Source organism: Coturnix japonica, chromosome 3 (genome assembly GCF_054131305.1).
Source record: "Coturnix japonica strain WE chromosome 3, WE-NBRP24, whole genome shotgun sequence".
In the NCBI taxonomy this organism is placed as follows: Eukaryota; Metazoa; Chordata; class Aves; order Galliformes; family Phasianidae; genus Coturnix; species Coturnix japonica.
Window position 1 is genome coordinate 78,307,902 of NC_140665.1, and position 11,473 is coordinate 78,319,374.

At 47.1% G+C, this 11,473-nt stretch overlaps 1 protein-coding gene across 4 annotated transcripts in view; it reads right to left on the reverse strand.

Annotated features, from left to right (window-relative positions):
* SMAP1 (small ArfGAP 1) overlaps positions 1 to 7,402 on the reverse strand; it is an 84,981-nt gene extending 77,579 nt beyond the window's left edge. For all 4 annotated transcript variants that reach the window (XM_015859089.3, XM_085541978.1, XM_032443264.2 and 1 more), the window contains exon 1: positions 7,157 to 7,402. In XM_015859089.3, the coding sequence (XP_015714575.2) occupies positions 7,157 to 7,274 (118 nt within the window). In that variant the 5' untranslated portion in view covers positions 7,275 to 7,402. The remainder of the gene's footprint in view (positions 1 to 7,156) is intronic.
* Between the last annotated feature and the right edge of the window lie 4,071 nt (positions 7,403 to 11,473).

The window sequence follows — 11,473 nt, forward strand, 5'->3', positions numbered from 1 at the left end:
CACTTGGTGCCACGAATGGTTAATTATCAGATCATCTTGAGGGAGATCATATGGCACACACAGGACAACCAGCAGATCAGGCCCAGTCAGCATGGACTCATGTAGGCAGGTCCTGCTTGACCAACCTGATCTCCTTCTATGATCAAGTGACCTGTCTGGTAGACGAGGGAAAGGCTGTTGACATAGTCTACTTAAACTTCAGCAAAGCCTCTGACACTGTCTCCCACAGCATTCTCCTGGAGAAGCCAGCAGCCCATGGCTTGGACAGGTGCACCCTGTGGTGGGTGAAGAACTTGCTGTGGGGACAGATCTTGAGAGTATGGGATTAATACCAATTGGTGACCAGTGGCATTCCCCAAGGGTCAGCACTGGGGCCTGTTCTGTTCAGTATCTTCGCTGGATACTGACTAGGGGATTAAGTGCATCCTCACTAAGTTTGCAGTTAACATCAAGTTAGCAGGAAGCATCAATCTACCTGGGGGCAGGGGGGAAGGCCCTATAGAGAGATCCAGACAAGCTGGATTGCTGGGCCAAGGCCAGCAGGATGAAGTTCAACAAGACCAAGTGCTGGATTCTGTGCTTAGGCCACAAAAACTCCAAGCAATGCTACAGGCTTGGGGCAAAGTGTCTGGAAGACTGTGTGGAGGAAACAGACCTGGGAGTAGTGGCTGATGCTCAGCTGAACACAAGCCAGTAGTATGGCCCAGGTAGCCAAAAAGACAGTATCATCCTGACTTGTATGAGAAATAGCTTCACCAGCAGAAGAGCAGAAGCAATCTTCCCTCTCTACTCAGCTCTGGTGAGGCCATACCCTGAATACTGCATTCAGCTTAAGGCCCCTCACTACAGGAAAGACATTAAGGCCCTGGAGTGTGTCCAGAGTATGGCAACCAAGCTAGTGAGGGGTCTGGAGCACAAGTTTTACAGGGAGTGGCTGAGGGAAATGGGATTGTTTAGCCTGGAGAAGGCTCAGGGGAGACCTTACTGCTCCTTACAACTACCTGTATGGGGGTTGTGGCAAGGTGGAGGTTGGTCTCTTCAGCTGGGGAACTAGCGACACTAGATGGAATGGCCCTAAGCTGCACCAGGGGAGATGGAGGTTGGATGTTAAGAAAATTTTTTATCCAAAAGGGTGGTCAGGCACTGGAATGGGCCGCCCAGGGAAGTGGTTGAATCATCATCCCTGGAGGTATTCAAGAAGTGCCGCTCTGCTACACAGGAGGCTCGAATCCCAGGGGTTGGACTTGATGATCTCTAAGGTCCCTTCCAACCCGCACGAGACTGTGATATTCAAATGGACCCAAAATTGCCTCCAAAATGGCAGTTTTCAACTGATTTGTAGTCAGGTTTAACAAGCGACAGTGCCAATAAGTCATTTTACCACAATTCTGCTAAGAGATCGCTTAGCCAGACTTCACGCCTCTTAAGGCAAAGATATTCAACCAAAAAAGAAACAAACAACCCCACAGAATTCCTAACAGTTATTTATTCTCTTTATCTGATGGTCCAGAAGATCTACAAGCTTCCAGTTGTGTTACTGTAACTACTAGAGTTTAAAAAACTCTAAAGCAGTTGACAACTCAGGTAATTGCCTTCTTGACAGGGATGTGAATTCATCAGCAGATTTCAGTAGATGATATGTTTGCATTAAAGTCAACATTCAAATGCAATGCATAACAAACAGAAAACAACTGATTTTCAAACATATGCCTTACACTTGAACATTGTTGGGAACAGTGATTAGGCTCTTAGAGCCCTTATTTGTAGAGATGGATGGTAGACAAAGATGTATTGCTCCCAGTTTACATTACAGAATCACAGAATGGCCCAGGTTGGAAGGGACCTCAAGGATCAGGAATCTCTAACCCCTTCTGCAACAGACAGGGCTGCCAACCTCCCCATTTAATACTAGACCAGGCTGCCCAGGGCCCCATCCAACCTGGCCCTGAACACCTCCAGGGATGGGGCAACCTCTCTGAGCAACCTGTTCCAGCACCTCACCACTCTCACAGCAAAGAACTTTCCTGACACCCAACATAAATCTTCCCTCCTTCAACTTAAAACCTTTTCCCCTTGTCCTGCTGATATCAACCCCTTCAAAGAGTTGACTCCCCTCCTTTTTATAGGCTCCCTTTAGATACTGAAAGGCTGCAATGAGGTCACCCCACAGCCTTCTTTTCTTCAGGCTGAACAAGCGCAGCTCCCTCAGCCTTTCTTCATGGGGAAGGTGTTCCAGCTCCCTGATCATCTCCTTGGTCCTGCTCTGGATCCTCTCCAACAGCTCTCTGTCTTTCTTGCAGTGGGGGCTCCAGACCTGGATATAGTTCTCCAGATGGGGCCTCACAAGGGCAGAACAGAGAAGGACAATCACCTCCCTGACCACCCCTCTTCTGATGGAGTCCAGGATACCATTTGCTTTATGATGTGCAAGGGCACATTGCTGGCTCACATTCAGTTTTTCACCCATCAGGACCCCCCCAGGTCCTTCTCTGCAGGGCTGCTCTGAAGAACTGCTCCTTCTAGTCTGTATCCGTGCCTGCTTGCTCCAATGACTAGTCCTTCACTACTGCTGAACACCTTGACCCTTTTCAAGAAAGCATCTCCTTTTGTGCTTTGTCACACTCTTCATATTGCAAGCACTCTGTTCACTACTATTTAACATCAGTGCCTACGTAACACCAGTCTTGCTGCCAAGCAGTAACACAAGCCTAGAAGACTTGGAACACATTGTAATTAGGTACTAAGTACATAGAATTAGCAAGCTGTGAGCCTCTATAGTCAAAAGGGCTGCTGAATGACATTAATGGCTTTCAACTTCAGTTCTATTTGATAAATCCATACGAGGCGTTGTTTCTTAAAAGGTTCAAATATTAGCACAAATAATGATAAAAATGCATTTAGTCTCCCCATACTGTGAAAGAAAAAAGATAAAAATCAGATGCTTCAAAATGGTTCTCAGCACACCAGACTGACAAGACACATCTAGAGCTATTTATCCTTTCAATACCTGAAGGGAACTTACATCCAGGAGGGGAATAAACTCTTTGAAAGGGCTGACAATAGCAGGACACGGGGAAATGGTTTTAAGTTAAAAGAGGGAAGATTTAGGTTGGATCTTAGGGGGAAGTTCTTCACTAGGAGAGTGGTTAGGCCCTGGAACAGGCTGCCCAGGGAGGTTGTGGATGCCCCATCCTTGGAGGTGTTCAAGACCAGGTTGGACGGGGCCCTGGGCAACCTGATCTAGTAAAGGTGTATGTTTGGTGGCCCTGCCAGGCAGGGGGCTTGGAACTACATGATCCTTGAGGTCCCTTCCAACCTGGGTCATTCTGTGATTCTGTGATCCTGCAGCCTTCCAGTCCCTGCTAGTTTTACTTACATACACACAGAAGAGGACATGAAAAGTTGCACCATAAGGCCATACACTAGAAGGGATCTCGGTTGCTTGCCTCTTTCAAAAAGCCAGTATCACTGAAGCTGCTGCCTACATACCTTAGTGTTTCTTACAAACATTAGGAATAAGTAGTTTAACACTAAGATGACACGTACTACCTTACACAGACAGCTGTTCAGATAGGGATGTAAAGAAAGCAGTACGAAGACAAGTACTGCACTGTCAAATGTCATCCTTCACTCCTCCAAAAACCCAACGGATTGTGAAGACAGTTCCAGAGCTGTCTTTTCTAGGCTTCCTTCCTGAAGAGATGACATCTGTGAGGCTCTAAGCGTGGCCCTACAGCAGGTTGCTTCCAGTGTATTTCAGCAGCAGCCACTGAATTCATGACAGCTAATCCAACAATTAAAAGGCAAATAAGGAATATAAAAAGCACTTCCACAAACTGTACCCAAAGTCAGCAATCCTAATTATTGCTTCCTGCCAGAATAGGCAGATGTGTCCTCAGCTATATTCTCCACCTTCCTTAAGGTTTGCAAAACAAAGCAGAAAAGAGTTAACTCCATATACCATACATGTTAAGAAGTAGGCAAGAAACATATGGATGGATTTGCCCTTCCTATTAATATTAATCATTAATAACATTTGTCTCCTAAAAAGCCTCCTACAAAAGCAAGCATGTAATAACATAGGGAAGGTATACACTTCAAACTCCCTTATAAGCAACGCAGATGGTCCTTGGATAGCGAGAACAAGGAGAGCCAGCTCAGTGATTTTGGAGTGAATCAGCAGCAGGACCAAAGCAAGTGCTGAAGATCCCTTTGATGCAAGATGTAAAAGCCAGAAGATACTAAAGGTAGATATGATCAAAGTGATGAGCGATAAAAAAAAACAAGTGGGATAAAGTTTGTTAGGGTCAGAAGGATATTTACAACATTCCACATGATATCTACCTACAAATTTCCAGGGCCTCAAAAAGCTGCAGTTAATACAGATAGGCAACCACGGCATGTGAGGTTTCAACATCCCTCAGATGTGACAAGGTGAACAGATGCCCAGGGGATGTAATAGGTCTGTGAACAAAAGGAGGGACCCCAATGTCTCTGGTAAGAGGAAGGGAACTGTGATGACAACCTCTTAGCTTTGGTGAAGAGTTCATCCTGAATTTGGGCCAATGCCAGGCATCTGCAATAGCACGCTAGAAACAAGGGTTTTTAGAGACTGCCAGAATCAGAACCAATATCCAAGTACAATTCATTACACCATGAAGATAACGTCACCTAACAATGAGGTGAAGAGTAAAGAGGAACAACTCAGGGAATCCCAGCCAACAAGGAGGAGGATGACAGACAAGAACACAAAGCTTGCATTAAAGAGGCCGACAGAAACTGAAGTGACAACAGCTTAAAGAAAAAAAGAATCGATAACACCAATGAAAAGAAAATAACTGGTTCTCTGACAGAACTGAGCCCTTGTTTGGAAGTCCTATATGTCTATAAGGAACAATTTCATGAGACGGTTTCTGGAAGCCAGGCCTAAGAGTGTCTCTAGTGGAGCTGACAGGACAGAACTCCAGCCTGTAATTATGGGTACGTGCAGAGACAAAATCACTGCTGCTCTGATGCAAGCGGAGAAGTCAACTGTCAGCATGTGGGGGAAGCCATGCATGGAGACAGCTGCCAGACCTGGGATCCCAGCAGAGACATCTTAAAGAATCACTACCTCAGCCATTGCTGTGTGTCACGACTAACATAACCAGAACTTCACCAGACACCAGCAAGCTGTTAGTGCTCAGCCAGCATGGGTTAGGCGTGAAATACATTAGGAGGAAAAAATAAATCTGGCTGAAACTGGAAGAAAAAGCCTCCATTCTTCCTCCTCTGTTGGCCGAGTTTCAACAAGGGAATGATATGACAGGGCATTAAGCTTTCATGGCAGGCAAAGGCTTGATATTCAACTGGAGAATCAACTTTGCTTTTCCTTCTGAACCTCATCTTCTGGAAGTACACAGATATCCAGGCTCCAGGGTATAACGCAGCGGCAGCCCAATGCTGTTCACATAGCTCTCCAGCCTAGGAACAAACTCCCAAAGGTAAGAAAAGAAATCCACACAGCCTGCCCGTCCTACCACATCCTATTACTAGACAGGTGCCCCTAGAACAGCTGGCACCAACTCAGCTTGCTGATCCACCACCTCCTCAACAACCACCAGAAAACCACACACGTAACTACAGGAGCATGAGCAAAGGCAGATGACAGCAAGAAGCTAATAAGACATGAGAAAATAAGAAATGCCAGAACAGGATGAGACACACATAAATTAAGCTTCAGGGAAGAAAACAAAACAAAACCTCAACCAGGTTTTGTAAGGGGGGAGGGGGGAAGGGTGAGAGCAAACCATACCTTTAGCAGACAGAAAGATAACACGGGAGGAAGAGGTTGTGGCAACAGAGAAAATACAGAAGACTTTAGAAGTGCAGTCAGATTGTAGATAAGGCAGCTAAGTAGAACAATTTATTACAAAGAAGGAAACTGAATTACAGGTTCGCTTGAAAGCAAAAGATGGGTTGGACAACAGAGTGGTAGCTGCTCCAATAACCCAAGAGAAAAAAACAACATGCCAAAGGTCAGAGCTTGCTGCCACTTCAAGCTTTGCGTTGTGACAGAAGAAAGGTATGGAAGTGTCACAAGAAAAAAAGGCAGCGCACAGAAACGTTCAGTAACACAAACAGGAACATGAGGCTGAATGTGTCAGCACTGCCGAACCGAAGGAGCGGAAGACACCAAGCAAGGACAACAAAGACTAAGCAACACTCTGCCCAGGTGATGGATGGAAAGAGGGAACTCAGAAGAGAAGACAAAACTGAGTTGGAGAATTTGAGATGCTGCTGTTGAGCAGCCAAGCTCCGAGGCCTGTGATGCTGACAGCACAGGTGTGGGATTCAGCCAGCAGTTCAACATGGGACTGCCAGTCACACATAAAGCACACAAGCATGACTTTTCCAGAACCCTCTGGGTTATAGTGGGTCTCTAAGATGGTAACAAGAAGCTGGAATAGCTGTACCAGCAAACCAGTAAGAAGACTTACTTGCAAGTCACAAGGGTCTGTTATCTTCAATGTAATCCACATTATATAATACTTACATCCATACAGTAGGAGAATAAGATCTGGTTTCTTTCTTTCTGATGTATTAAACAGCACCATCACACATGACACTGCTCAAGTCCCCTCAGTGGGCAGAGCAGCAGCCGCCTGCCAAGGGGGCTCGGCAGCAGCAGGGGCCACCGGGCCTCAACCCCAGCAATGCCGAGCCGGAGCCCCACGCTGCGCACACCTGGTTGTCACATAGGAAGTATTATATTTAGCTCAATAAATGACCGTGCAATCATCCCAGCCAGGGGAACATCTCCTCGAAGCGATCCTACACCAAACAGGGATCTGCCACATTTTGTCCACGTCAGAGCCACACAACCCAAAGCAAACACAGCCGCAAACGCGTACCTCCTCCAGCGCGGCACGGGGCCGCCCGACCGAGTACAGATAACAACAGCTCGGGAACCCCTCGCACCGCCCCAGGCCCGGGCAGCCGCCTCCCTGTTACCGAGTTACACTCGGTGCCGGCGGGGCACGAAGCGGCCGCGCTCACGGAGCTCCGCGCGGTGCAGCGCCCGGCCCCCAGCTCGGCAGCGCGGCCGGGTGGAGGAGCGGGGCGAGGCCGCCGCCGCCCCGAGCCCCGCCGTTCCCCCCCCGCCCCGCTGCCGTACCCTTGGCCTCGCAGTCGGCGCAGTACTTGTTGTCCTCCTCGCGCAGCAGCTTGGCCAGGATGGCCTGGTGCTGCTCGTTCTGTTTCTGCGCCTTCTCGCGGCACGAGCGGGTGGCCATGGCGGCGGCGGCGGCTCCCGGCGGGCGAGGCGACGGCTCGAGGCTGGGCCGGGCACCGCCGGACTCACGGCGCTGCTGCCCTGGCAAGGAACCGGCTGCCGCCAGCACCCACTTCCTCGACCGGAACTACTTGCAGACGCATCCGCCCGCGCACCCCGCCTCGGCAGCGCAGCGCCGCGACAAATAGTGCGGCGGGTCCTAGCGCCGCCCACAGCGGGAGGGAGGGCGGCACGGGGATGCGGCGGGACCAGAGAAGGGCGCGGGGATCGGCCGACGGGACGTGGCTGATCGGAGGGATCCACCCACCGCGGGGCAGCCGGGGCGGGGACCCTCACCAGTGTCCTGAGGGCATTGTGGGGCCGATGGGGTGCGGGAAGCGAGGGGACTGTGAGGGAGCTGTGAGGGGGGTCTAAGGGGTCTGTGAGGGAGCTGTGAGGGGACTGAGGGGGCTGTGAAGGGGCTGTGAGGGGACTCTGAGGGGACTCTGAGGGCTGGGTGCGCAGCCTGGACGGGGCTCCCACAGAACAGAGCCTGTGTCCGCCCTCAGCGTGCTCGTTGAATCTGCTACTAAGGAACATTTTCTCTGTCAGTTTATTCTGAAGTGTTTGAGTTTTATTGTTGTTGTTTTGTTTTGGGTTTGTGTGTGTGTGTTTTTAATGTAGCCCTTCTGGAAAGAGCTGAAGCCTATATATAGCCTATAAAATACTGGAGCAATCAGCTTAAATTAACGTGCATTGGTTTCTCTGATCCTAAAATGAACACGGTGATACTTAACTGTGAAAAGCGGCGTTTGATGCAGTGTCTGTTTGAAAACCCTACAGAAGTGGAAGAGTAAGTGTGTTTCTTTCCTGTGTACTTTGGCCTTAAAACACGTCCTGGTTGTTTGTTTCCTGGGTCTAATTTGCAGAATCACAGAATTGCAGGAGTTGGAAGGGACCTCAAGAGACCATCGAGTCCAGCTCCTCTGCTGAAGCAGGTACCCTACAGTGAGGGGATCTTAGGCACAGGTCGCTTAGGCACACATCCAGACGGGTCTTGAATATCTCCATAGAAGGAGACTCCACAACCACTCTGGGCAACCTGTTCCAGTGCTTTGTCACCCTTACCATAAAGAAGTTGTTTCACGTGTTAGTACAGAAGTTCAAGTTTTAGGCCATTGCTCCTTGTCCTATCACTACACACCACTGAGAAGTGCCTGGCCTCATCCATTTGCCTCCCACCTCCCTGTAGATATTTAGAAACGTTTCTCAGATCCCTCCTCAGTCATGTTTTCCCCAGGCTGAGCAGACCCGGGTCTCTCAAAACTCCCACTCGCTGTGTGTGCTTGGGTGGATGGGTGTGAAGTATCCTCTTCAACTGCCTTCAACTGTCAAGTATTAAGGTCTGTCTCTCGTGTTCAACTCTTGTAATATTTCTTTCCTTCAGAGTACTTAGCCGTGCTTCCATAAAGCAGTGGAAATACAAAATTACCCGCTTCACTAAGGGACTGAGAGGAATAAGTTATTAATATTTTAATAGATAGTGCTTTGAAAATGGCATGCTGTAAATGCATTCTTAGGTATTTCAAGTTGTTTCAAGGCCTGTATCTCCAGAGGAGAGTAAGTTTGATGTGGCCAAGTTTTCCATGAAGTAAAAAATACTGGAGTTGTGCAGTCCCCATTGCTAGAGACTGCATTGTGTTCAGTGGCTGCACAGATTTATCTCGCACTGAAAAGCCTTTTCCCTGCTTGTCATCCTGAAGGCAGCTCCACCACTCTGTAGAGATACTTATTAATAACTTTTGAAGCTTATGTTGTCCTATCATCCGAGAGCTGAAATTCCCTGAATATAATCTTCCCGACTAAAATTCCCTAAATCTACACACCTGCCTTATTCTGAAATCTCCCTGTAAACCAACATGAAATAGTATTTGCTAATCAGGGCTGTATTAGCATAAATTTGACTTAATGGGGGAGAATTCATCGGATGCAAAGTTGTTAACTGAAATGAAACCAGGTGTTAAAATAGCTGTGTTTTCCTAATGCCTCATCCTCAAATATCCGAGTCCAGAAACAAACAGGTTTCCAGTTACAGAGTTTTTGCATTTGAGAATTTCTGATTCATAAGAAACCCCACAGCTTCAGATATTTTCCTGCTCTGATGGGGAAGAAAAATACATACATAGAGCTCTCTGGGAAATGGACACTTCAGTAATGTTTGTGAAACTCAATTCTCTACAGATAGATCCTCAGGCTGCAGAGCTTGGGATGCTCAGACACAGATGATGTAGTATTCACAGCCCTTGGCTGGCAGAGAAAGGCAGGACCTGGAAAGTGAATCTTAACCAGCATGTCTAAGAAGGCACTTTAGATGGAATTTGTATCACAAACTTGAGATACTTAAAGTGCTCAGCTCATGAGCTAGCCACCCTTCATCTCCATTGGATGGAAACAGGTCATAGAATCACAGAATCACCAAGGTTGGAAAAGACCTAAAATATCATCCAGTCCAACCGTTCACCTATTACCAATAGCTCCCACTAAACCATGACCCTCAACACAACATCCAGTCGTTCCTTGAACACCCCCAGGGTCGGTGACTCCACCACCTCCCCTGGGCAGTCCATTCCAGTGCCTGACCACCCTTTCTGAGAAGTAATATTTCCTATTGTTCAGCCCGAATCCCCTGCCGCAGCTTGAAACCATTCCCTCTAGTCCTATCACTAATGACATGTGAGTACTCACATGAGGAGTAGGGAGAGCGATTGTCCTGTACAAAATCATCATTTAAGAAATGAATTCTCAGTGTTGTTTTTAATTTAGGTATTTTCAGCAGTGTACTTTGCATAAGAAAATGCCTGCCCAGCTCTAGTTCTGATATCTCCAGTCAAAACAAGAGAGGAAGCAGCGGTATCATATAATCATGAAGTGGCTTGGGATGGAATTCACCTCAAGGATCATCAAGTTCCAACCCCCTGCCACAGGCTGGGGTCATGTATTAGATCAGAGTAACTTCATGTTAAGTGAAGTAACTGCTGCACCCTGGATTCTACAGCTACACCAGGGAACTTTATTCCTTTCCTTCTCTGCTTACAAAGAACACAACCCACAAAAAAAATTGAAATTTGAATTAAAAGATACAGTCTTGTTATAATAACAAAATACTAATTCTGCTCCAATACACCTTTCTAATATTAGTATTAAAATTTGAACACAAGCCTCATTTATATCTCAACTTAATACTTGTATTAAGCTGTGGTTTACAAAATGTTAACAGTACAGATGTCTTGATACAGATGTCTTTACAGAAAGGGTAGTTAAGTACTGGAATAGGCTCCCAGGGAGGTGGTTGAATCGCCATCCCTGGTTGTGTTTAAGAGCCATTTGGATGTGGTGCTCAGGGATATGATTTAGTGTAGGGTTGTTAGAGTTAGGGTACTATGGTTAGGCTGTGGTTGAACTTGATGATCTTCAAGGTCTTTTCCAACCTGGGTAATACTATGATTCTATGATATTAAAACAAGTTTGTTATGCAATGCAAAAATGACTATGACGAGACTGCCTAAGCTGTAGCTGAGTATACCGTGTAGATAGGAGCAACAAGCTGCTGTCTCTTCTTCCCCCAGATGGGTGTTAAGTATTTGACAGCCTCACATGGTCACTGCAGTTGAAAGTCAGATCTACAGCTATTAAGCACATTAAGGCTTGAGTGCCTTATTCCCTCAGTTTCAGCACTTTAACGTCTGCCCTGTGAAGTGAATGGTAATGATGTCACACCCAAGTTGGTTAAAAATACAACAAAAGCAGGATTTATAGGTGGGGCAATGTTTGCAATGACCTCTTGTTTCTGTACGGCTGGGCTGCACAGATGAGATATTAGAGGTAATACATTTTTCTTCCAGTTTCTTGGTTCTTCATCTACTTCTGTGCACAGAGAGCGAGCGCTTGGTTTTAAATGGACATTGTAGTATCAGGGCAGTCTACGTTCTGTCAGTGCTGAGCATTTGAAATACACTGAAATCAAAAGACTGTGTGTTGTTTGCACTTCACAGTCTCACAGTCTCGTGCGGGTTGGAAGGGACCTTAGAGATCATCGAGTCCAACCCCCGGGATTCGAGGCTCTGTGTAGCAGAGCGGCACTTCTACCACTTGTGCCACAGGGGGATTCAAACCCAGGCCGAACACTTCCGAAGATTAAGACAATTCTTAAAACTAGAAAGG